General features: G+C 48.2%; 1 protein-coding gene across 4 annotated transcripts in view; it reads right to left on the bottom strand.

Annotated features, from left to right (window-relative positions):
• Positions 1-9,510: 9,510 nt before the first annotated feature.
• ASPG (asparaginase) overlaps positions 9,511-23,456 on the bottom strand; it is a 92,511-nt gene continuing 78,565 nt past the window's right edge. For 3 of the 4 annotated variants that reach the window (XM_077323805.1, XM_077323803.1, XM_077323806.1), the window contains 3 exons: positions 13,804-13,903; positions 12,024-12,081; positions 9,511-10,777 (listed from right to left, as the gene is read on the bottom strand). In XM_077323805.1, coding sequence (XP_077179920.1) covers positions 12,028-12,081; positions 13,804-13,903 — 154 coding nt within the window. In that variant the 3' untranslated portion in view covers positions 9,511-10,777; positions 12,024-12,027. The remainder of the gene's footprint in view (positions 10,778-12,023; positions 12,082-13,803; positions 13,904-23,456) is intronic. The other variant, XM_077323807.1, reaches the window with a different exon arrangement.

The following is a 23,456-nucleotide window of genomic DNA, read 5'->3' as shown; positions in this document are numbered from 1 at the left end:
AAGAGATCAGTGGTTTTCGTCGAATTGATTGCTGCTTACAATACAGTTGGGAGGAATGGTCTGCCATACAAGGTTTTATAAGTTTTCCCTCGCAAAACATTATTTCAACTCCTAAGCAACACACTGAGCGATAGGACTTTCCAGTTTATTCTGGGTCAGTCAATCAGCGTGCATAAGAAACTGAAGAATTGTGAGAGTTCAACCTATAAGCAGACTTTGTTGAGGAAAATCTCTTCATTGAAGATAGCAACGATGCTAACATCTCGAAGCCCTTGCTAAAACTAAACACATAGGAATCATTGCTCTATCTCAGCCTTTCTCAACTTTTTAACCAAGAAACATCTGGAATCTTCTTCAGCAGTGGTCCCCAACCTGCAGGCCGCGGCCTGGTGCCGGGCCGCGAAGGGCATGGCACCGGGCCGCGGCTCCCTCTCCCCGCCCCCCCCCGCAGTAAAAAACTTCCCAGGCTGCAAGGTTGCGGCCGGGGAAGCTTCTTACTGCGGGAGGGCGGGGAGAAGGAATCGGAGAAGGAATCGGGGCCGGGCACGGGCGCGGCCCGCGGGCACAGCCCGCGGGCGCGGCCGATGCGTGGGCGTGGCCCGCGTGGGCTGCGGGCCGCGCCCCAATGCCCTGCCGGTCCCCAACCTCAGAAAGGTTGGGGACCACTGTTCTTCAGGATTTGAGAAACCCCAAAAGTGATGTGATCAGGCAGAATATGGTTGGAAAGTATAGCTGTGTACATGCCCACCCAGGGCCTCTCCCCATCCCATTCAGGCCCATCATTGGCCTTTTTGGGGGGGTCAACATATGGCCGTATCATCTGATACATGCTTAACAAATTTTAAAATATATTAAAAAATAATTAACTCCCAGCAATCCGGGAAACCTTTCCAGGGCCATCAAAAAAACTCCAGGGTTTCACAAAACCCTGATTGAAAAAGCCTGATCTATCTTAACCTCCAGTCCCCTGGCTTCTCTTGCCTACCCATTTGAGCACAAAACTCTCCAACAGAAAAATACAACTTGTATCTCCTGCCTCAAGGTCATAGAGAGAGATAACACAGCCCCACATGTCAAAAGCTTTACAGCTGGAATTCCTGGCTAAACCAGCTACATTCACACCTAAGACTATCAATTATACAGCATAAAAGACAGAGAAAAACAACAAATGGCAAAGCTAGAACACATGATTTTGATAATAATGGTCTACCCCAGGGCTTGGTCTTTGCTCCAGTCCTTTTTGCTGATGTTCCCAAGATGATATCCAGGAAGTCTGCTTATGTTGATGACATAACAATTGTAGCAAGGTGCAAATCAGTTGAAAAGACTGAGGAAATACTGACTAGGGATCTTGAACAATTGGCTGACTACTACCTTATACGACAGCCTATGCTAAGAATGTTCCTGTTCCCATCTCAAAAACAATCTTGTCAACCGTGAATTTAATTTCTATTTAATGACACCTGATGATTTACCTACAGCCATACCCTTGAGTACCTTGGCATTACCTTGGGCAGGCCTTTGTGCTATATGCATCGTATTGTTTGTTTGTTTATTTCTATACTGCCAACTCCCAAACAGGCCAGCTCATGGCAGTTCACAACAGAATAAAAACATAAAAACATAGGACAATACAGTAGTCTTGCCAATGTAGCAGCGAAAACACACAATTCTTCCAAAAGTATGTGGTACAACTTAGAGTGCATCTGCTACAATACTTAGATGCTCAGTTTGGGGGTTGGCGTATGGAACTGCAGAATAGGGTGCTTCAGTGTGGCTCAACAGTCCCCGTGTCCACAAACTTGATGTCTGACTCAATACAATGAGAAACAATGAAAGATACCTGGTGGACCAATCTGACTGTAAAGCCAGTCAATGTATGGCCAACTGCCTGGAAGGGAGGCCTCCTAAGAACCCTAGAGACGCCATCTTGAGTTCTGTGATGGAGCCAGTGGTCATCACTAAAGTAGGACACATTCTGAGACCCATGTGGTTTGGCTGCTTCCAGACTAGTTTTTCCAAAGAGCTACCCTGGACCCTCCCGCATCTTGGGTGTACTCAAAGAGAATCAGAGAATCAGAGAGTTGGAAGGGAGCTCCTGGGTCATCTAGTCTAACCCCCTGCACTATGCAGGACACACACAACCCTATCGCTCATCCATGATGACCTGCCACCTTCTTGAACCTTCACAGGATCAACTTCTCTGTCAGATGGCTCCCTAGCCTCTGTTTACAAATCTCCATAGATGGAGAACCCACCACCTCCCGAGGAAGCCTGTTCCACTGATAAACCACTGTCAGGAACTTCTTCCGGATATTTAGACAGAATTTCTTTAAATTTCATCCCATTGGTTCTGGTCTGTCCCTCTGGGGCAAGAGAGAACAACTGTGCTCCATCCTCTACATGGCAGCCTTTGAAATACCTGAAGATGGTTAGCAGATGCCCTCTCAGTCCTCTCTTCCCCAGGCTAAACAGACTTTGGATGCTGCAAATTGACTCTAGCCTTTCCACATTTGGGCTTTCCTCCCCTTGTTTCCCAGGCTGAAATTTGCAACCAGCTTTCCGACAGAGGTCGCCTCCCAGGATGCTTTGCTCCCTTCCCCTTTCCCACAAATGTGTTCTTTGCAAACTGGTGCCTGCTGGCACCTTTGTTTGCATTGCACCCACTTACTCCCACCTTTCTGCGCTCTTGATCGCCTTCTGCCCTCCTCCCAAAGTGTCCTGAATGCAATTAAAAAAAAAAAAACCCAGGTTATAACGTTCTACCACCATTGCGCAAGACTGCTTTTTGTTAAAAAAACCTAGACACAACATTATAACACAATCATTTTTTTTAAAAGGCAGGTTTTTCAAAACAGAGGGAAGGAGGAGGAGGAAAACAGGGGGTGGCCCAAGATCACTCAGGAGACTTCACGTGAAGGAGTCTCAAAGTGGCTTTCAATGTGTTGTGTCCCTACAACAGACACCCTGGGAGGCAGGTGAGGCTGAGAGAGCTCTGAGAGAACTGTGACCGGCCCAAGGTCACCCAACTGGTGGCACGTGGAGAAGGAGTGAGGAATCCAACCCAGTTCTTCGAATTAGAGGCTGCCACTCTTAACCACGTGAGCCAATGGGAGTCCCACTTGGTCCTTTACACTTAGCAGCTGTGGTTGCATCAGGCTCCCATGGTGTATTACTTTTACCATCCTTTCCTCCCAAATCAGCTCCAATGGACCAGTCTGGGCCTGCCTGTATGTAACACTGGGTGCAACTAAAACACCCGACCGCCTTGTGTTTTCCTTTCTGTCGACTGCTGCCCTTCCAGGCCCTCCACGGTCTGCCGCGACGCCAATGATTCTCAATGGCTTTGGTCAAACGAAACCAGTTTGTCCATACGGAGATGACTGTTGACAGTTCCACCGACAATGAGCTCTTTCGCGGTCATAAATTCCTTTACTGCAACCTCCAGCTTAGCGATCAACGGGGTGACAACTGAGTGGAGCAACCAGCAAAACAGGCTGCCGGTCCTTAACGCCGTGGGTTTTGATTGGCATGTGGGTTTCTAATCGGTGCCGTTGTTGTCTTTTTCATAATCTCTCTCTCTCTCTCTCTCTCTCTCTCTCTCTCTCTCTCTCTCTCTCTCTCTCTCTCATGGGTGTGTGTGGGTGTTTAATCCACATTTTAATTTGTATTGGGTATTTATTTTTTTATTTTCCCTGCCATGTTTGTTTTCATTGTAATGCTTATTTTATGGTGGTTGTGTTCTTGCAGCTTGCTGAATCCTAGGGCGGGAAGGGGCCATCCCGGCCATCTAGTCCCACCCCCTGCTCAATGCAGGATCAGCCTCAAGCATCCAGGAGAAGGATCTGTCCAGCCGCTGCTTGAAGACCATCAGTGAGGGGGAGCTCCCCACCTCTATAGGTAGCTGATTCCACTGCTGAATTGCTCTGATTGCTATATTGTTACCCGCTTTGAGTCTAAGGAGAGAAAGCAGGATGTAAAAGCTGTAAATGAATAAACACAAGACTGTAAGAGGAGCCCTTCTGAATCAGATCAGTAGTCCATCTACGAAAGCATCCTGTCTCTTACAGTAGCCTTTCGCCGATGCTGCCTCTTGGTACTGTATTCAGTGGTTTACTGCCTCTGGATATGGAGGGTCCACATGCTAGGTGCTAGGACAGAGAGCTAAGGGAGGGGCTGGCCAGTTTGTGGCTGCACTAATATTTTGTGTCTTTCCTTTTGTGTCTTTCCTCTTGTTTCACAGTCAGAGGGGTTCAGCAGTGGAATAGGCTGCCTAAGGAGGTGGTGAGCTCCCCCTCACTGGCAGTCTTCAAGCAACGGTTGGGTACACACTTTTCTTGGATGCTTTAGGATGCTTAGGGCTGATCATGCGTTGAGCAGGGGGTTGGACTAGATGTCCTCTATGGCTCCTTCCAACTCTATGATTCTGTGATTCTATTATTCTGTAGGAATCACAGCGCTCTTTGAACGTCAAACATCAAATTAACTTTTGCACCCTGTTTCATTGTGATTTCTCGGTGCTCAAGAAAGAAATTGCATGGCAGCGTATTTCGCTTCAGGCCCCCCCCCCCCCTCGGAAAGCTGCATAAGGACCCTGTCGGGATTTGAACTCGAAATTTTGTACTCCATGTAAACGGCAGCCTTTGTTCCAGTGTCCCACTGCTCCAGACAAATATTACACGACACTTAGGACTTTCTGCATGTGGAAAAGTAAGAAATTGAACCTGGTTCTTCAGATTAGGGGCCCCCACTCTTTAGCCACTACACCACACGGGTTCTGTACAAAACAGCTGACCCTAGTCTGTATAGGATTGTGTGCTTTGGTTGCCACTTACCTCAGCTCTAAAGACAGAGAGCAGGGCTGGTGAGGCAGCTACTCACTGGCAGGCTGGACCATAAGGGAGGAGGCAGTCCTCCAAGACCTGACCAGGCCTTTCAGGGATTTAAGGTGAGAACCAGCACTTTGAATGGTGTCTGGAAACTCATTGGAAAATCCTTCAGCTCTGCGGTGATACGATCCCTGTTTCCGTCCCCTGACAATAGCTTGGTTACTGCATTTTAGCCAAGCTGAGGTCTGTGGATTATTTTCTTTTAGAGCTGTTCTCGCAGAGCAGTTCTGTCAGAGCTCTCTCAGCCCCACCTACCTCACAGGGTGTCTGTGGCAGGCAGAGTAAGAGAAAGGTTTGTACGCAGCTTTGGGATGACTTCGGGTGAAGCGGGCTTTAAAAACCAACTCTTCTTCTTGGAATATGAAGAAGAGTTGGCTTTTATACCCTGCTGTTCACTACATGAAGAAGTCTCGAAATGGGTTACAGTCGCCTTTCCTTCCTCTCCCCACAACACACACTCTGTGAAGTTGGTGAGGTTGAGAGAGCTCTGAGAGAAACTGCTCTGGGAACAGGACTGTGACTGGCTCAAGGTCGGCCAGTTGGCTGCATGTGGAGGACTGGGGAATCAAACCCAGCTCTCCAGATTAGAGGCCATTGTTCTTAATCATTACACCAAGCTGGCTCTCAGTCTGGTTAATGGCAGCTTTAGCCATCTTGAGATGACAGGGGCTTTAGCCTCACTAATTTGAGCCTCAACCTGGAGTTCTTCTGCAATTATGACTAATCAGTAAACTACAGAGCTGGGTCCCCTGGAGCAGGGGTAGTCAACCTGTGGTCCTCCAGAGGTTCATGGACTACAATTCCCATGAGCCCCTGCCAGCGTTTGCGCTGCCAGCGTCTACGACGCTGCGAGGCTGCTCCGCCGGCCGAGAGAAGGCTTCCCGGCCCACCCCCCAGCCGAGGCTCTCACCGAGGCCGCTCCGCCATATTCCCCGCGCTTCGCGCGGCTCCCCATTGGCTGCTTGGGGCGGGATTGACACTCGGAGGGGCCAATCAGGAGCCGCTTCGCGGCTCCTGATTGGCCCCTCCGAGTTTTTATCCCGGACCGGTCCCGCCCTAACTCCTCCCCACTACCCCTTACTCTTTTATTCAGTCCGTGGCGCCACGGGCTGTGTACAGATGATTCTATGATTCCTGGGAGCTCATTCCACCAGGTTGGGGCCAGGACTGAAAAGGCCCTGGCTGTGGTCGAGGCCAGGCGCGCTTCCCTGGGGCTGGAAACGGCCAGTATATTTTCACCTGCAGAGCGTAAGGCCCTGCGTCATAGGGCAATAGGCAGTCCCTTAGGTATGTGGGTCCCAACCTGAGTAAGGCTTTAAAGGTTAAAACCAAAACCTTGAACCGGATCCAGACAGCGATTGGCAACCTATGCGCACAGCCACACGGGTTCAAAAGAAACGTTCCACAAATCCTAACTTCTACCAAATCCTCACCTAAACAATTAATACTAAGCAAAACAGAGTCAAAAGGGAACTGGCGTGGAGGGGAAGGGAGAAAGATATGCTAGCTGTCCCGGTGGGTGAAGCCTGTAGAATTTATCGGAAGGAGAGAGAGATGGGGAAGAAGACCATGTGGGGGAGCAGAGCATGATCTTCCGACACCCGCATTGGAATAGCAAGGTTGGTGCATAATCCTGTGCACATTCCCCACTACGTGTTTCCATGGGGGGCGGGGGGGGGGTTGTGGAGCCAATTGCAGGAGCCCAGAATCGAGATGGGAACCAACAGTCAGTTTGCAATTTCCACCGTTCTTTAATGTTATTGTTGTTATTATGTTAATGCTATTGTTGTTATCACCTCGTTATTACTACAAATGGAGTTCCCTGTGTTGTTTCTTGTTTCATGTAAACCGCCCCTGAGCCTTCGGGGAGGGCGGTATGTATAAATACAATAAATACAATAAACAAACAAATAAGTAAATGCATGAATGAATAAATAAATAAAACAACACCCCCGGGATTCTTGGGTCTAACTTTATCACTAAAAAGACGATAGAAATAAGATATTTCTCAAAATGGACTGGAAGCAAAGGTTTCAAATCCCATCCGTACGTCCACAAGATTGCGTAGGAAAGATATTTCTCAGGAAGGGGGAAATTTGTTTTATTTATGATTGCATTTATATGCCGCTGCTCACGAACCTGTCGTCTCGCAATGGCTAACATCAATAAAAACACAACGTAAAAACGATAAAAACAGATCCTCTAATCCATTCCCCTCCCCCCATCCTTCCTCCAATCTGCCAAGTCCCTGGGGCAATATTAAAAGGGGGGGGAGACTTAAGAGGGGGGTTTAATCTCTTGTTGGGCCAGCCTCAATCAAAAGCCCAAGGAACTAACCCAGTTCTGGCAGGGCCCTCAGCTCTTCCGGGAGCTCATTCCAACAGTCAGGTCAGGGCCAAAAAAACCCTGGCCCTGGTGGAGGCCAGGCAGACCCCCCAGGGGCCGGGGACCACCAACCTTCTCAGGCCTGCAGAGTGAAATTGCGGTTATCAATCACTACTTTGATGACGTTTATGGGTCAAATGGAATAATTCGCTTAGGTTTATATGGTCACCGTTGGTTTGGATTGAATTCCAGGTGAAAACATAGTGAAGGACACAGATGTCTCAGATTCCGAGACAGATGAGCTGATGTGTCGTTAGGACAGATCCTGTTAAGTGTTTCTGGAATGCCGAACATGATGAAGACATTGTTATGAGCTTTGAAGGGAGGGTGGAGGGTCGCCACTGGCTCCTGCTGTGATTTGCTTGACCAAAGTCCCAGAACTCCCTGCTGCTTCAGACGAACACAGCCACCCACCAGAATCTCCCTAGCAGGAATTGGAGACAGAGCTTGTTTCAGTGGTGGCTCCTGACCTCTGGAATTCATGCCCTTCTGAATCCTGCCTGGTTTCAGGACCAAACCAAAATATTTCAGACATTTATCTTGACGGTTTCCAGATTTTTACACTCTCTTATTGGCCTGCTGTTGAATGAGGGCTTTTTAATGGATGCTTTAAAGCTGCTGGATGATCCAGGGCCTGGGGACCAAGCGCTATGAGGAAAGGCTGAAGGACTTGGGAAAGTTGAGCCTGGAGAAGAGAAGGAGGAAGGCAGACAGGATGACTCTCCTGAAGGATTTGAAAGGCTGTTCACTTGGAGGAGGGCAGGGAGCGGTTCCTGGTGACAGCAGAGGAGAGGACCCGCAGTAATGAATTTAAACCGCATGTGGAACAGTACCGGCTAGATATCAAGGGGGGGGGGATTCACAATCCAAGTAGTTCAGCAGTGGCCTAAGGAGGTGGTGAGCTCCCCCTTGCTGGTGCTCTTTAAGCAGTGGCTGGACAGATATCCTGGATGCTTGAGACTGATCCTGCATTGAGCAGAGGGTTGGGCTAGATGGCCTGCAGGCCCCCTTCCAACTCTGGCAAAATAATTGCACACAACCAAAAAATTCAAACAGAGCACAAGGCCTCTTGGGAAGGGAACAAAGGTTTCCAAGTGACCTTGTGCTCCTCTGTTCCCAAGGGACCTTGTGCTCTGTTTGGATTTTTTGGTTGCATGAAATTATTAGAAAGCTGAAGAGGTCATTAGAAAGCTGAAGAGTAGAGACACAGACGGATTACATCGAATAAATAAATACAATCACCCTTGGGGGACATCCAATAGGCAATGCAACAGGTCCTGTCTTGTAGAAATCTGGAACCAACCACTTCTCGGAATAAATATGAGCTATTCTTTTTCAAATATTTTATTATGAAAGCATAACAGGGAAATACTGACCATTCGCACAATTTCTTTTTTTTTGCCGAAGTTCTGCTATGTTTTTCATATAAATACATCTGACATTAAAGACGTGCAAAATCCTCCTAAGTAAGTTAACAAATCTTAATGAAATTATCTATATTTTGATCAATTTCCCTATGGGCTTTTTCCTGAGCGGGTGCCCCAAATCTGCTACCTGGGATTTGACTTTGGCAAGCTTCACAAAAAGAGTATTTTGCAAATCATCAACATTCTTTTACTTTCTCTGGAACTATCACAGTATCCTTCCCCCCCCCCACCCCTGCCCCACGCACACACACCCCAGATTGAGACCCTCAAAGTAAACTTTGAATGACATTTGGTGCTGAGTCTGCCAGCTAATTTCTAACATTAGCTTGAAGATTTTAACTCTTCAAGGTAGCTAGCAGTAGTGCAAAAATACGGTTTCTTTAAAATAATGATATGTTAAAATTCCAAGGCGTGTTTGTATTCTGGGTCTTTTAAAAATTGCTATTCCTCAGCTCCAAATATTGTTTATGGGGATGGGGGATCTAATGTACATACAGAACTCTGACATATGACAGCAACTCTTAGGTACATATTCCCGAAATCCCAGCATGAGATTATTCTGAAATTAAGCAGATCCTTTGAGGATTGATAGCTTCATTGGAATAATGTGTGAGCTAGGAATATGACCTCGGATATAACCGGGCCGAATATATATACAAAAACTCCCTTATCAGCATTTTTCAGGTATCTTTTGATCTCTCAAATATAGCTGCGATTTTTTGGGATACTGAAAAATCCCGGAAATATTTGGGATTAACCAGGAATATCAGGAGCCAGTGTTTGCAGGCTCCCTTGACTGTTTTCCCCCCCCTCTTTTTCCTGCTGTGTTTCTTCTGGGGCTTGGTATGGGCTGTTGAAGGGTAAAATTGTCCATTTCAAATGTTTTTAGTGTCTTTTAAAAGTTCATTCTGTGCTGGAATTAGCTTGTATCAGGTTCATGGGGTGTTTTATTTTTGGTGAACCCTCATATATATATTTTTAGTTTATTAGATTTCTCAATAAGATTCCTGCATTTTACATAGTTCCTAGAATCATGGAGTTGGAAGGGACCTCCAGGGTCATCCAGTCCAACCCCCTGCACAATGCAGGACACTCACAACTACCTACCTACCTACAGCGCCCCCAATTCCATGGCCAGATGATGCTCCACCCCCCCCCAAAAAAAAAAACAAACAAACAACAACAACCCTAGAATCCCTCGCCAGTCTGGCCTGGAGAAAATTCACCTCCCAATCCCAAAGTGGCAATCGGCATTCCCCTGGGCATGCAAGGAAGGTTCACAAGAGCCAGACACCAGCACAATCTCTTCTGCCCACCCACTCACCATCTGCCTACATTCACAGAATCAGCATTCCTGTCAATCTAGCCTCCGCTAGAATCTCAAGTTTGACGTGGTTTCAGATTCTTGTAATTAACATGGCTTCAGATCCTCAGGTTTTATATTCCTAAGTTTTATACTGATTGGGTTTAGCTGTGGCTCACAATAGTGTTTCTATGGGGGACATTCTCAGGTTTTATACTTTTGTGGGATGGCTGGGGGCATCTTGTTCACAGGCCCACAGAACTGGAATCCTTGGTCCCACTGACTTGAAAGCTGAGAGTTACTTAAATGAAAGACACCAGCAGCCCCCTTGCAATTCTGGTGCGGGTATCCTTAAAAACACCCTCCCACACACACACACACAGTCTCCAGAATGATTCCCCACAGAGAATAACAGAGCTGAAAAATACTGGAAGCTGACCCAAAACATTCAGATCCAAATACTATACTGGTGTTCGGCAGGCTGGTATTTGGAACATGGGAAGCTGGGAATACGGATATTTACTGGATCAAAAAAAAAATTATCTAATTCCCCCCTTTTTCTTCTTTTTTGCTGCACATCCCTAGTGGGAGCAGAATTTACCTTTGCATAGAGGCCTTTCAAAAAGTTTTTGTTTTAATTAAACATAAAATAGATCTCATCGGGACATTCATTGTAACAACAGCAAGAATCAGTTCGGTTTCTTCAGCGGCTCTCGGCACCGATCGCATTCAGAGGTACATATCTTTTGCAGCCGGAGAAGAAGTCGGCGTATCTAAGAAAATATAATAATAATAATAATAAGGCCACAATATTAGAGGCGTGCCATTTAATCTAAGCTCCAGCTTCTATTTAAACTTACGAAAGAGAATCAAAGAGTCCCGGAGAGGTTGGGGGAGAATCTTTATATTCTATCTACCCTTTAACTTTAAGGAGGTTGATCACCCTGTAGTTTCCTGACACACACACACACACCCTGCCCACAACTGTACAGTTTTGTAAATTGTACTGTGTACTCTGACAGTGGCGCAGAGTGGTAAGGCAGCCGACATGCAGTCTGAAAGCTCTGCCCATGAGGCTGGGAGTTCAATCCCAGGTTGACTCAGCCTTCCATCCTTCCGAGGTCGGTAAAATGAGTACCCAGCTTGCTGGGGGGTAAACGGTAATGACTGGGGAAGGCACTGGCAAACCACCCCGTATTGAGTCTGCCAAGAAAACGCTGAAGGACGTCACCCCAAGGGTCAGACATGACTCGGTGCTTGCACCGGGGATACCTTTACCTTTACTCTGACAGTCTTGGGCTCATTTTTAGCCCCAATTGCACACAAAGTGAAGCAGATAATGTCCATCAGTGTGAAAGTGAAAAATTATATTTCCTCCATTGGGTCTTTGCTGTGATTCTGTTTTCGGACTGCCCAAGGGAGTGATCTGATAAAAGGCTGGGGGGGGGGTGGCTTTTCTTGCCAGCTGGTGGCCCGCTCAACACAAGCTGCATTTCTGCTTTCGTTTCTGTGACTTTCTTCAAGGTTTGACCCACACTGGGATTGTCAACGTCCCAGCTTTCTCCTGCAATTAACAATCGATGTCCGGAATACAGCGATTGGCTCCCCTCGAGGTTGAGGTTCTTATAAGATTTGTGGAGGACAAGTCTATCAGCGCCTACTAGCCACAGGGACTGAGAGGAACCTCCTCAATCAGAGGCACTAATTCTTCGAATTCTGTACCCAGGAGGCAACATCAGGGGGAGGCATTTCTGGAAAGGGCATTTCTGGAAATGAATCCCCAGGGAGATTTGTCTGCCTCTTATTTTGTTTTGCATATTCTCCAATAAACTCTTATTAGCTCTCCTCCCCAGTTTCGTTTGTCTGTACATCTAGATGTTTTTACTTTGTTAAATATTTGTAACGTAGATTTTAAAGGTTGTTTTCATGCACTGACGTTTGTCATCCCTGGGGACCCTATTTGGGTGGAAAGGAAAATGTTTCAAAGAACAGTTTGGTCTGTACCAAAAAGAGCCTTACCAAATCAGCTTACGGACTTTACAAATGCAGCGACGTCTACGTGTCCCTTGGTCTTGGCCTGGAAGACAAAATTTCAGAATTGGGAAGGCACCACCACACAATTTGCACGTAGATGTATGTGCCCCTGCCTCTGTGCAAGGCACATTTCAAGGCAGCCTTTCATCTAAAGCCCCATCAGCATTTCTAGACAGGCTGGAAGGTATAAGAAGGGCATTCTCTATGGCGGCCACTTCTTCAAGGGGCTTGCAAGATTATTCATGGAGTAGAGAAGGCAGAGAAAGAAGTCCTTTTCTCTCTTTCTCAAAATACGAGAACTTGTGGGCACACCATGAAATTCATGAGCAGACACTGGCTCTCTTTAGATTAGTGGTAAAGCTCTAATCTTGAGGTAGAGCCCAGGGGGCTGGCGGGGGGGGGGGGGGGAGAATAGAGGTTCAGAATCCAAAGTTCTTTGTGCAGAACTGCTAGCGACTGCTCATTCAAACAGTGCCACAATTCAGAGGGTGGCCGTAAGCTGGGAACGACTTAAGAGCAGATAACAGACACATCGCTGGGTGAAAAGACCAAAACTGAGAACCAGACTCGGATGGGACAGAGAGGAACTGGCCCACATTCCCAGCATGTCGTTTAGCAGCATCTGTGGGGAGCAAGCGTGGGGGGGGGGGGGAGAATGTGGATCAAAGGTGCAGCAATGGCTGAAGGGTTTCTCTTCCCAGCATTATTTCAGCGGTACAGCGGTTAAAGCGTGGCGGACTCTAATCTGGAGAACTGGGATTGATTCCCTGCTCCTCCACGTGCAGCCAGCTTGGTGACCTTGGGCGTGTCACAGCCCTGATAGCACTGTTCTCACAGAGCAGTTCTTGTAGAGCTCTCTCAACCCCATCTACCTCACAGGGTATCTGTTGTGGAGAGAGGGAGGGGAAGCCGCTTCGGGTGGTGAAAAGCAGGGTATCAAAAACCAGCTCTTCTCCTGCCTGAATAAAAAATGCCCCTTTGGATGGCTTTAACCCCAGTGGAAGGTAGGGAAAGACAGTAACCATCAACGGGCAAATTTGAGTAAGACTGTGGCATGTGTGGCATGGAAGGGGGGGGGGGAAGACTCCTTCTGAACTGATTAACTCACATTTTGTGCTTATCTCCCTTCCCACCCCGAAACAACCAAAAAGCCAGCATGTTATCATAGAAAAGAGGGGTAGATTCTAAGCTGGAGAGTGGGGTTCACATCCCCACACCTTCTCCCCATGAAACCTGCTGCTTGGGCCGGTCCTGGTTCTCTTAGAACTCTCTCAGCCCCCCTCCCCTCCTTTGAAGGTTCCTGTTGTGAGGAGAGGAAGGGAAATAGATTGTAAACCGCTTTGTGACTCCTTCGGGTAGAAAAAACCTGGGTTATAAAAAAACGACTTTCTTTCTTCCACACGAAGCCTGCTGGGTGACCTTGGACCAGTCTCAGTTCTCTCAGAGCTCTCTCAGCCCCACTTGCCTCACAGAGTGTCTGTTCTGGCGAAGGGGAGGGAAGGCGACTGTAAGCCGCTTTGAGATTCCTTCTGGTTGTAAAAAGTGGGGAATAAAAAAAACAACTTTATTTCTTCAAAGAAGGGCAGGTTAGAAAGGGAACACGGCAGGAGGCGAATCCTTCCTTTTCCAGACCTGCGGCCTCCAGTTACCTCTATCCCTCCCCGCCCACGCCCACTTTTTACAGCGGAACTAGAAAATGAGCCACGGGTCCCCAACGTTTAGTTCCAACAAAGGCATCCGACAGAGGTCCGCATGGTGCGTTTACCACGTAAAGAGGAGTTTTCCCGTCATAACCATGCTGTTTCAGGCTGACGCCGCTCAGGTGCCAAGCTCTCAGTCCCTCAATATCCCCATTAAAAGCAAGCCTATAAAAAAAAGGGGGGGGGGAATGCATTCTGTAAGTCGTAAGTATAGAACACAGAAATAATCTTACTGTCAGGCAAACGATCCTTCCAGGACACCACCTGGAGAGATGTTCTAATTGATCTACACATTTTGAAAGCACGCATGTCTGTTTAATTGTCTTGATTTTTATTAAATAAATCTGTTCAGATAAAGATTTCTTGGGGGGGGGGCGGCGAGCTTTTGAGAGTCAAAGCTCCCTTCGTCAGGTCAATCCCCGTGAAGCCCTAAATTACCTTGACTAGAATTTATTATTTATTTGTTTGTTTGTTTGTTTTCTATACCGTCCTTCCATATGGCTCAGGGCGGTTTACATACAACATGGAACAAATTAATATATAACATAAACAAATACAACAACAACAATAATCTAAATCAGGGGCAGACAACCTGTGGTCCTCCAGATGTCCATGGACTACAATTCCCATGAGCCCCTGCCAGCAAATGCTGGCAGGGGCTCACGGGAATTGTAGTCCATGGACATCTGGAGGACCACGGGTTGACTGTCCCTGATCTAAATAACACAATTTCAGTGATCTTAAACAGGAACGGAACTTAGCTAAGGCCTTTAGAGAAGACAGACTGGTTCAGGCCATGGAGAGGATGTCTGAGGGAGGGACCTGTTGTCGGTCTCAGGCCAATGCCTGGTGGGGGAGCTTCCTTTTTTAGGCCCTGCGGGATTTTGGGAGTTCAACGCCTGCTCCGTACAGGCCTGAGATTTTCCGGTTTTCTTCAACTTTTTAACCTTTTTTAAAAAGTCATTTCGATAAAATAAACACACGAAAGGATGAACTCTGTCACTAAGTCATTTTTTTCCTTTTAGAATGATGAACGGAATACCTTTCGAGGCAAAAATGTAAAGCGTTACTCTGGCTCCCTTCAACTTCTTCAAAATGCTTCCGAATAACAACGCCGTTTTTATGTGAGACAATCTAAAATCAGGGGATTTTTTTTGGGAGGGAAATGGGAGGGCCACAGAGTTTTGTTTGAAAAACGCGGAACTTTGGCATCGGGACCTGTTGTCCACTTAGAAACGGATTCCGGCTGAAATGCTCGTGTTGCTCCAAGGGCACGAGGCAGTTTCAGGTGCCTCATCTTGGCCACGGTTGTTACCCAACTCGCTGCGCGTGAGGATGACACAACTCCAGTCACAACTATACCTCTGTGGAGGAAGGCGTTGACGGCCAAACCAGTTTCGACCAATTCCCACTTGTTGTGTAGACTGGGATTGCGGAAGAGTTATCGGGCAGCAGAGTTGTTCTCACTGGCCGCCTCCACCTCGTGGGGTGTGCGTCTTTGCGCACGGACGCACGCACGCCTCGGTAGGCTATGCTTTCCCGAAGGCCGCAAACAAAACGGGACGCTCAGAAAAGAACTAGCGCCAGATAATTTTTTCTTAATCTGACCTTATCCTAGTGAACCATTACAAGGGTTTGTAGCTGCTATTCATTGTGAGAATACAGGTGACTCCCCATGCTTGGGAGTCCTGTTGGCCCTCTGGGAGAACTGGCTGGCCACTGTGTGAGGCAGAATGCTGGACTAGAATGACCACTGGTCTGATCCAGCAGGGCTCTTCTCATGTTCTTATGAAGGCCTCAGCCTCTCTGCTCTGCTGTTGGCCTCTGCTCTGCGGTTAGCCACTGTGTGAGGCAGGATACCAGACTAGATGGACCACTGGTCTGATCCAGCAGGACTCTTTTGATGATATAATGAAGGCCTCGGCCTCCCTGCCCTGTTGCTGGCCCTCCAGGGGAACTGGCTGGCCACTGTGTGAGGCAGGAGGCTGGACTGGATGGACCCCTGGTCTGACCCAGCAGGACTCTTTTGATGATATAATGAAGGCCTCGGCCTCCCTGCCCTGTTGCTGGCCCTCCAGAGGAACTGGCTGGCCACTGTGTGAGGCAGGAGGCTGGACTAGAGGGACTCTCCCTGGTCTGACACAGCAGGGCTCTCCTGATGTCCTTATGAGGGGAAGGCCTTGGCCTCTCTGCCCTGTTGTTGGTCCTCCAGGGGAACTGGTTGGCCCCTGTGTGAGGCAGGATGCTGGACTAAATGGACCACTGGACCTATTTGGATACCCCTGACTAGACTTCATCCACCTCAGAGGAAAGGAAGGAGTGTTGGCTCAGCAGGAAACTACGGGGGTTCAATCCTCAACGTCGCCTGTTGAAAGGACGTAGCAGTAGACGGTATGAAATGCATCTACAGACATCCCTGGGTTGCTACCGCCAGCCAAAATGGACAAGAGTTCTCTTGATGGATCAGACATCGGTTGCCGGCTCCAGGCAGGGAAATTTCTGGAGATCGGGGTGAGGGCGGAAGTTGGGGTTTGGGGTGGGAAGGGACCTCAGCATGGTACAATGCCACAAAACCCACCCTCCAAAGTAGCCTTTTGGCATGACAGCCACTTTGATGTACCAGCTAAAGCAGGGGTAGTCAAACTGTGGCCCTCCAGATGTCCATGGACTACAATTCCCATGAGCCCCTGCCAGCGAATGCAGTTTGACTACCCCTGAGTTAAAGAGTGGAAGCATCTAAACAGGAGACTTGGGTTTGAGTCCCCCCTCCTCCACATGTGCCCAGCTGGGTGACCTTGGGCCATCCACAGTCCTCTCAAAGCTCTCCCAGCCCCACCTCCCTCACAGGGTGTCTGTGGTGGGGAGAGAAAGGGAGGGTGCATGAGATAGGTACGTTTGTCTGAAACAGCGACTGTATCAAAGCCGCAGCTAGCTTTGCGGCAAAGCGGGGATTCCAAACTGGGTCATTCTGTTCCCAGTTTGACCTTCCGACGCTCCTACCAGCTCCCTGTCGCACTTTGTGGGGCAGCCCCAAAAGGGCTAGCCAGACTTGTGCTGCAAACTTAACACTGCCGCTGTAATTTTAAAGATCGTCGCGACTGTCTTCTGTGCAGAACCCCTCGGAGCACGGAGGCCAACGAAAGGCTGCCGGGAGTGGAGAAACAGGATTACAAAAACCCTTAAGCCGCTGAGCAAGCAGGACCGCCGGATGAATCAGTCGCCTAAATTAATAGGGGTGTACCAGGAGAAGCTTTCCGCAGGCCGGTTTCACCCAGTGGGTGTGCCCATGACCAAAGGGGAAAAGGCACAGGCAGTTTCAGATTTCACAACGTGCCCTATCCCAAGAAATCCAGTTTACTGAGGACGCACAGCCTTGCCCTTTGTTCTTCTTTAAAAGGGGCTACTGGAAGGGAGGATAAAGAGCCAATGGGTGGGCTCCAAAAACACACACAAAAGGTGGTTTATTCTGTTTGATTTCAAGATGTGACAGCACTCATCCTCTGAATCGCAGAGCCAAGAGGCAACATCAGGGGAAGGCCTCTCTGCCCCACTGGGGTAGTGGTTAGGAGCGCGGACTTCTAACCTGGCAAGCCGGGTTTGATTCCCTGCTCCCCCACCTGTGGCCAGCTGGGTGACCTTGGGCTTGCCACAGCACTGAGAAAGCTGTTCTGACCGAGCAGGAATATCAGGGCTCTCTCAGCCTCACCTCTCTCACAGGGTGTCTTGTTGTGGGGAGAGGAAAAGGACAGCAAATGTAAGCCATTTTTAGCCTTCTTTGGGTAGAGAAAAGCAGCATATAAGAACCAACTCTTCTTCTGTTGCCGGTTGGCCACTGGTTGGCCACGGTGTAAGGCAGAATGCAGGTCTAGATGGACCACTGCTCTGATCCAGCAAGGCTCTTCTTATGTTCTTATTGTAAGCCGCTTTGAGACTCCCTCAGGTAGAAAAAAGCGGCATATAAGAACTCTTCTTCTTCCGTGAGAACTTCCGCATGTCATCCTTCAAAGGAGAGGGTTTAAGCAGGCATATGGTGATTTTTAGTTTAGTTTAAATTTTAGGCGCAACCGGAGCAATATATTGGGTGGAGTTTGGGATTAGACAAGGAAGACGCAGGTTTGAATTGTTGCTGAGCCACAAATATCTTTTAGCAGGCTTGGACCAATCATTTCTCCTTCAGCCTAGCCTACCTTACAGGTTTGTGGAGAAGATAAAAATGGGCCAGCTTCATGGGTTAAAACACATTTTGTTTATTCAGATTAAAGTATTTTAGGGCTTCATTGTTTGAGCCACTCGCCACAGCTATGTTCTGCCATGCAGGTAGAATTAGGTGAAAGGTCCAGGGAAAACGTCCAAGAATTCTTGTGGAAAGCTCATTCTGTCCCTGAATCAGTAGAAACGCATGGCTCCTGACCTGCCCATAGCCACTTCTTAATCCTTAAGCATTGGTAAAATATTTGCAAGTCCTTCAGAAACGTTCATGCTGAGTGGTGGAACAGTCTGACTGCAGTAGCCCTAGAGGCGAAGAGGAAAAGAAGCCAAGGCTGCCTTTTCAGGTTTGGAAAGCACTCTAGATAGCCAGAGTGGATTCTTGGGCTGTTGATGTGGAACGTGGTAAGGAGGAAGAGGAAAGACTCTGTGCCCTTTTGTCTTCGACAAGATCAAAACAGCTGGGGGAAAAACACTCTTCTGAGTGCTGTGAAATTCCAAAATAGTTAAAAGGTAAAGGTATCCCCTGTGCAAGCACCGAGTCATGTCTGACCCTTGGGGTGACGCCCTCCAGCGTTTTCATGGCAGACTCAATACGGGGTGGTTTGCCAGTGTCTTCCCCAGTCATTACCGGTTACCCTCCAGCTGCAAGCTGGGTACTTATTTTACCGACCTCGGAAGGATGGAAGGCTGAGTCAACCTTGAGCCGGCTGCTGGGATCGAACTCCCAGCCTCATGGGCAGACAGCTTCAGACAGCATTTCTGCCACTTACCACTCTGCGCCACAAGAGGCTCCTTATAACCTACTACAGTGGTCCCCAACCTTTCTGAGGTTGGGGACCGGCAGGGCATCGGGGCGCGGCCCGCGGCCCACGGCTGCGCGGGCCATGCCCACGCATCGCGGGCTGTGCCCGCGCATCGGGGCGCGCCCACAGGCCGCGCCCACAGATCGGGCCGCCCACGCATCTGGCCGCGCCCCGGCCCCGATTTCCTCTCCCCACCCTCCCGCAGTAAGAAGCTTCCCGGGCCGCAGGCTTGCGGCCTGGGAAGTTTTTTACTGCGGGGGGGGCGGGGAGAGGGAGCCGCGGCCCGGCACCGGGCCGTGGCCCGCAGGTTGGGGACCACTGACCTACTATACAGAGCTACAAAATCAAAAATACAGTTTCTTTGAGAAAACATGCGCGCCAAATTCAGTAACCAAAATAGTTAAAATGTGAAATTCACTGCTAAAGGATGAAGTGATGGTCACAGGAAGGAACAGTTCTAAAAGAGGATTAGATAGATTAATGGAGGAGGTATATTAATGACCACAAGCCATGGAGATTGAGGGGTACCTCCACATTTAGAGGCACTAGACCTCTGAATCCCAGAGCTTGGAAGCAACATCAGGGGAAGGCCTCAGCCTCCATGCCCTGTTGGTAGCTGTCCAATGGAACTGGTTGGCCACTGTGTGAGGCAGGATGCTGCACTAGATGGACTGATCCAGCAGGGCTCTTCTTATGCCCTTAAAGGAGTAATGGCCGGACATTAACAATCAACACAGATCCTTGGGGTACTCCACTTGTCACTCTTTTCCAAGAAGACGCTGAACCATTAACAAGTACCCTCTGGGTACGATCTGTCAACCAGTTATTGATCCACCTGACAGAATTAGGATCCATTCCGCATTTTACCAACTTGTCTACAAAAATATCACGTGGAACCTTCTCAAAAGCTTTACTGAAATCCAGATAAACTATGTCCACGACATTCCCCTGATCCAGCAAGGTAGTCACTTACTCGAAAAAAGAGATAAGGCTTCTACAAGGTTTCATTCTTATTTTTTATTACACTTCTAGAGCACCCTCTCAATTTGGCAGCAAACATTTTCCTCCTGGCACCAGGTGGCCGACATTATTTTAATGGGAAAAGCCAGGGCTGACTCCCCGACTGTCTGCTGCGTATAGAGCATGGGCTGGATCCGTGAGCCACAACACAATGACTGAAGAGGAGTCAAGGCTTGGGCAGCACCTGTGCTGTGTGTTTATACAAGGTCACAAATTTAATGAGAAGGGAACATCTCCTCTCCTCTCCTCGTTCTCTCTCTCTCTCTCTCTCTCTCTTAATTTCTACATTGCTTTCTAGAATTCCAACCCAGTGGTGACCTAGATGGCATATGCTAAGCCAAGCACAGAAATGTACTCTACATGCAGCGGCCTTTCAGAGCAGTGCCCTGGGTTAGCTAGCAGGAGCCAGCTAGGTACATTTGGGATGGAAAGGGGGAGAATGCCAAAATGTTGAGGGAAGTAGTTAGAATCATAGAGCTGGAAGGGACCTCATGGGTCATCTAGTCCAACCCCCTGCACTAGGCAGGACACTCACAACCCTATCGCTCATCCACCGTAACCTGCCACCCCTTTGCCTTCACAGAATCAGCCTCTCCGTCAGATGGCTATCCAGTCTCTGTTTAAAAATCTCCAAAGATGGAGAACCCACCACCTCCCAAGGAAGCCACTGAGAAACCAATCTGTCAGGAACTTCTTCTGGGTGTTTAAATGGAATTTCTTTTGAATTAATTTCACCCCATTCATTCTGGTCTGTCCCTCTAGGGCAAGAGAGAACAATTCTGCACCATCCTCTATATGGCAGCCTTTTAAATACTTGAAGATGGTTATCAGATCCCCTCTCAGTCGCCTCCTCTCTAGGCTGAACAGACCAAGCTCCCCCAACCTTTCTTCCTACGTCTTGGTCTCCAAACCCCTCACCATCTTTGCTGCCTCTGGACAAGTTCCAGTTTGTCAACATCCCTCTTCAGCTGGGGTGCCCAAAACTGAACACAGGACTCCAAGTGAGGCCGTACCAGAAGACTTCAAAGACTGAAAGTTAGAAATTAGGACCAGTCCAACAGGAAGTAAAGATCTGAGAGGATACCTGATCTTTGTATTAAGGTTCCTTGCCTGAGAGTACGGACTTGTTACTTTAGGCCGGGGTGGCCAAACTATGGCTCTTCAGATATCCATGGACTACAATTCCCATGAGCCCCTGCTGGGAATTGTAGTCCACAGACATCTGGAGAGCTGCAGGAAGGTTGGGAGTTTCTCATAAGTGAAATACTGAAGGCACAATATCAGATTGTAACAGACACCCTGGGAGGTACGTCAGGCTGAGAGAGCTCTGAGAGAACTGTGACTGGCCAGAGGTGACCCAGCTGCTCTTAACCATTAGACTAAGCTGGTAAATTCACCCCCTCCATCCCCTGCTGGCAGGCCCTAGCCCAGTGTGCTGCAGACCTTAGTTGCAAAAAGAAGTTGTGGTGATTTCTTCTAAGCCAATCTTTCTCAATTTTTTACCATTGAGAAACCCCTGAAACCTTCTTCAGGCACCGAGAAACTCCAGAAGGGACATGCTGGTGCAGAATACGGTTGGGAAGCAGAGCTGTGGACACGCCCAGCCAGGGGCCCTCCCCTTCCAGGCCCATCACTGCCCAGTTTGGGAAGGGGTAGGCAGATTGAAATGACTGTATATGATCACATCACCCAATAAATGTTTTAACAACTTTTAAAAATATATTAAAAATTAATTAACTCCCACTCATTCGGGAAATCCTTCCAGGGCTGTTAAGAAACCCATGGGTTTCATGAAACCCTGGTTGAGAAAGCCTACCCGTGACACCATTTTACCGCGTGAAACCCAACATCCTACAACATCTGGTTAATTGTTTGTATTTACCTCAACTGTATGTCTTTTCTGAAACACGTATTAGAATAGTTACTATCATAAAATCAGAGTCGGAAGGGACTTCCAGGGTAATTTAGTCCAACCCTCCACACAATGCAGGAACTCACAGCTACCTGCACACCCATAGTGACCCCGATTTCATGCCCAAGACCGTTTACGCACTGGAGGTTTCATGCCAGGCTGCAGGCTGGAGTTTTAGTCATGACAGGTTGCCCCTCCTCTTCTTGCACCCACGTGGGGGAGCATTTGGCCTGGTCCACCTCATCCGCCCCTGATTTGTGCTCCTGCACGGGAGCTGGGGCAGTGAAGTTCCCAGTGTATAAATGGTCCAGGTGATCCCCCCAACAAAAATCTCTAGAATCCAGCCTGGTCTAGAGGATATTCACTTACCATCCCATAGTGGCGACCAGCAATTCCCTGGGTATGCAAGGAAGGGCCACAAGATACAAACACTGGCACATCCCTTCCTGCCCACCCATTCACAATATGCCTAAATTCATAAAATCAGCATTTCTGTCAGATGGCTATCTAGCCTCTGCTTAAAAACTTCCAAAGAAGCAGAACTCACCAACTCCCAAGGAAGCGTGTTCCACTGAGGGACCACACTAACTGTCAGGAACTTCTTCCGGATGGGGTGCCCAAAACTGAATACAGTGAGGCTGGACCAGAGCAGAGGAAAGCGGTACCATCACCTCCCGTGATCTGGACACGATACTCCGTTTGATACAGCCCAAAATCCCATTTGCCTTCTTAGCAAACGAGTCACACTGCTGACTCATGTTCTATGATCTATTAAGACCCCCAGATCATTTTCACAGGTACTACTGCCAAGACAAGTCTCACCCCTCTGTAAGGACAGGCTGACATTTGTTTCCACACGCAAACAGCAAGGGTCAAGACAGGTGACACACCCTGCCATATATGCTCCCTGCCATAAATCGTCAAGCCTCCTTGGCTGGATTTGTGATAAGATCAAGATGGCCTGGCCTCTTCACGCCCGAGTGATATTGGGGCCAGTTGGTCAGAGTTGCCTCCATAGATCTTCTCTGTTGTCCTGGCTCTGGCACATCAAAACACTTTGCTAATTATAACTGGGGATGGTTTCTTGGGTGAGCAGACTCATAGTGGGTCCTGATTTCCATCCTCAAGGACTTGGCCGGTGCACTTTGGGTGAGGTACCTTCTAAGAGAAATCAAACCAGCCTGGACCTCGCTCGTCTCCCAGCTGTAGGGGGAGACAGGATTAGTTAGGGTCTGATTTTTCCTTTATTCTTTGACACACAATGTATCTGCATTGCTACTCTAGCTAGCTTTAGAATATCTTTTAATACACTTTTTTATAATCATCTGGCTTCAGTGTGTTTACTGGCTCTCTGCATTTGGTGCGACCCACAGTGGGGCAGCCTGAGTCCAGCTCGCTCCACAGGAAGGGGTAGAGGGAGACCCCCAAATCTCCCTTACACCATCCAATAGTGATGCATGTGACTTTCCTACCTAAATGCAGAACTTTACATTTATCACTACTGAAATTCATTTTAGCCCAGTTTTCCAGCCTGTCAAGATCATCCTTTCTGGTGTGTTTGCTACCCCTGGTGCGTTTAATGTCATCTGCAAATTAATATGCACCCCCTCTATTCCTTCATCCAAATCCAAATCTTATATAAATGGGGTTGTTCCCTGTTTTATCTGTAAGCCTCCCCGAGCCGATATTTTTGGGAGGGGCAGGATATATATCTAATGGAAATTTTAAAAATAAATAAATATATGGAACAATACAGGGACCAGGACAGATCCCT

Source organism: Paroedura picta, chromosome 2 (assembly GCF_049243985.1).
Source record: "Paroedura picta isolate Pp20150507F chromosome 2, Ppicta_v3.0, whole genome shotgun sequence".
Classification (NCBI taxonomy): Eukaryota; Metazoa; Chordata; class Lepidosauria; order Squamata; family Gekkonidae; genus Paroedura; species Paroedura picta.
Note: the sequence above shows the minus strand (reverse complement) of the source record. Positions and strands in the feature narration are given on the sequence as shown.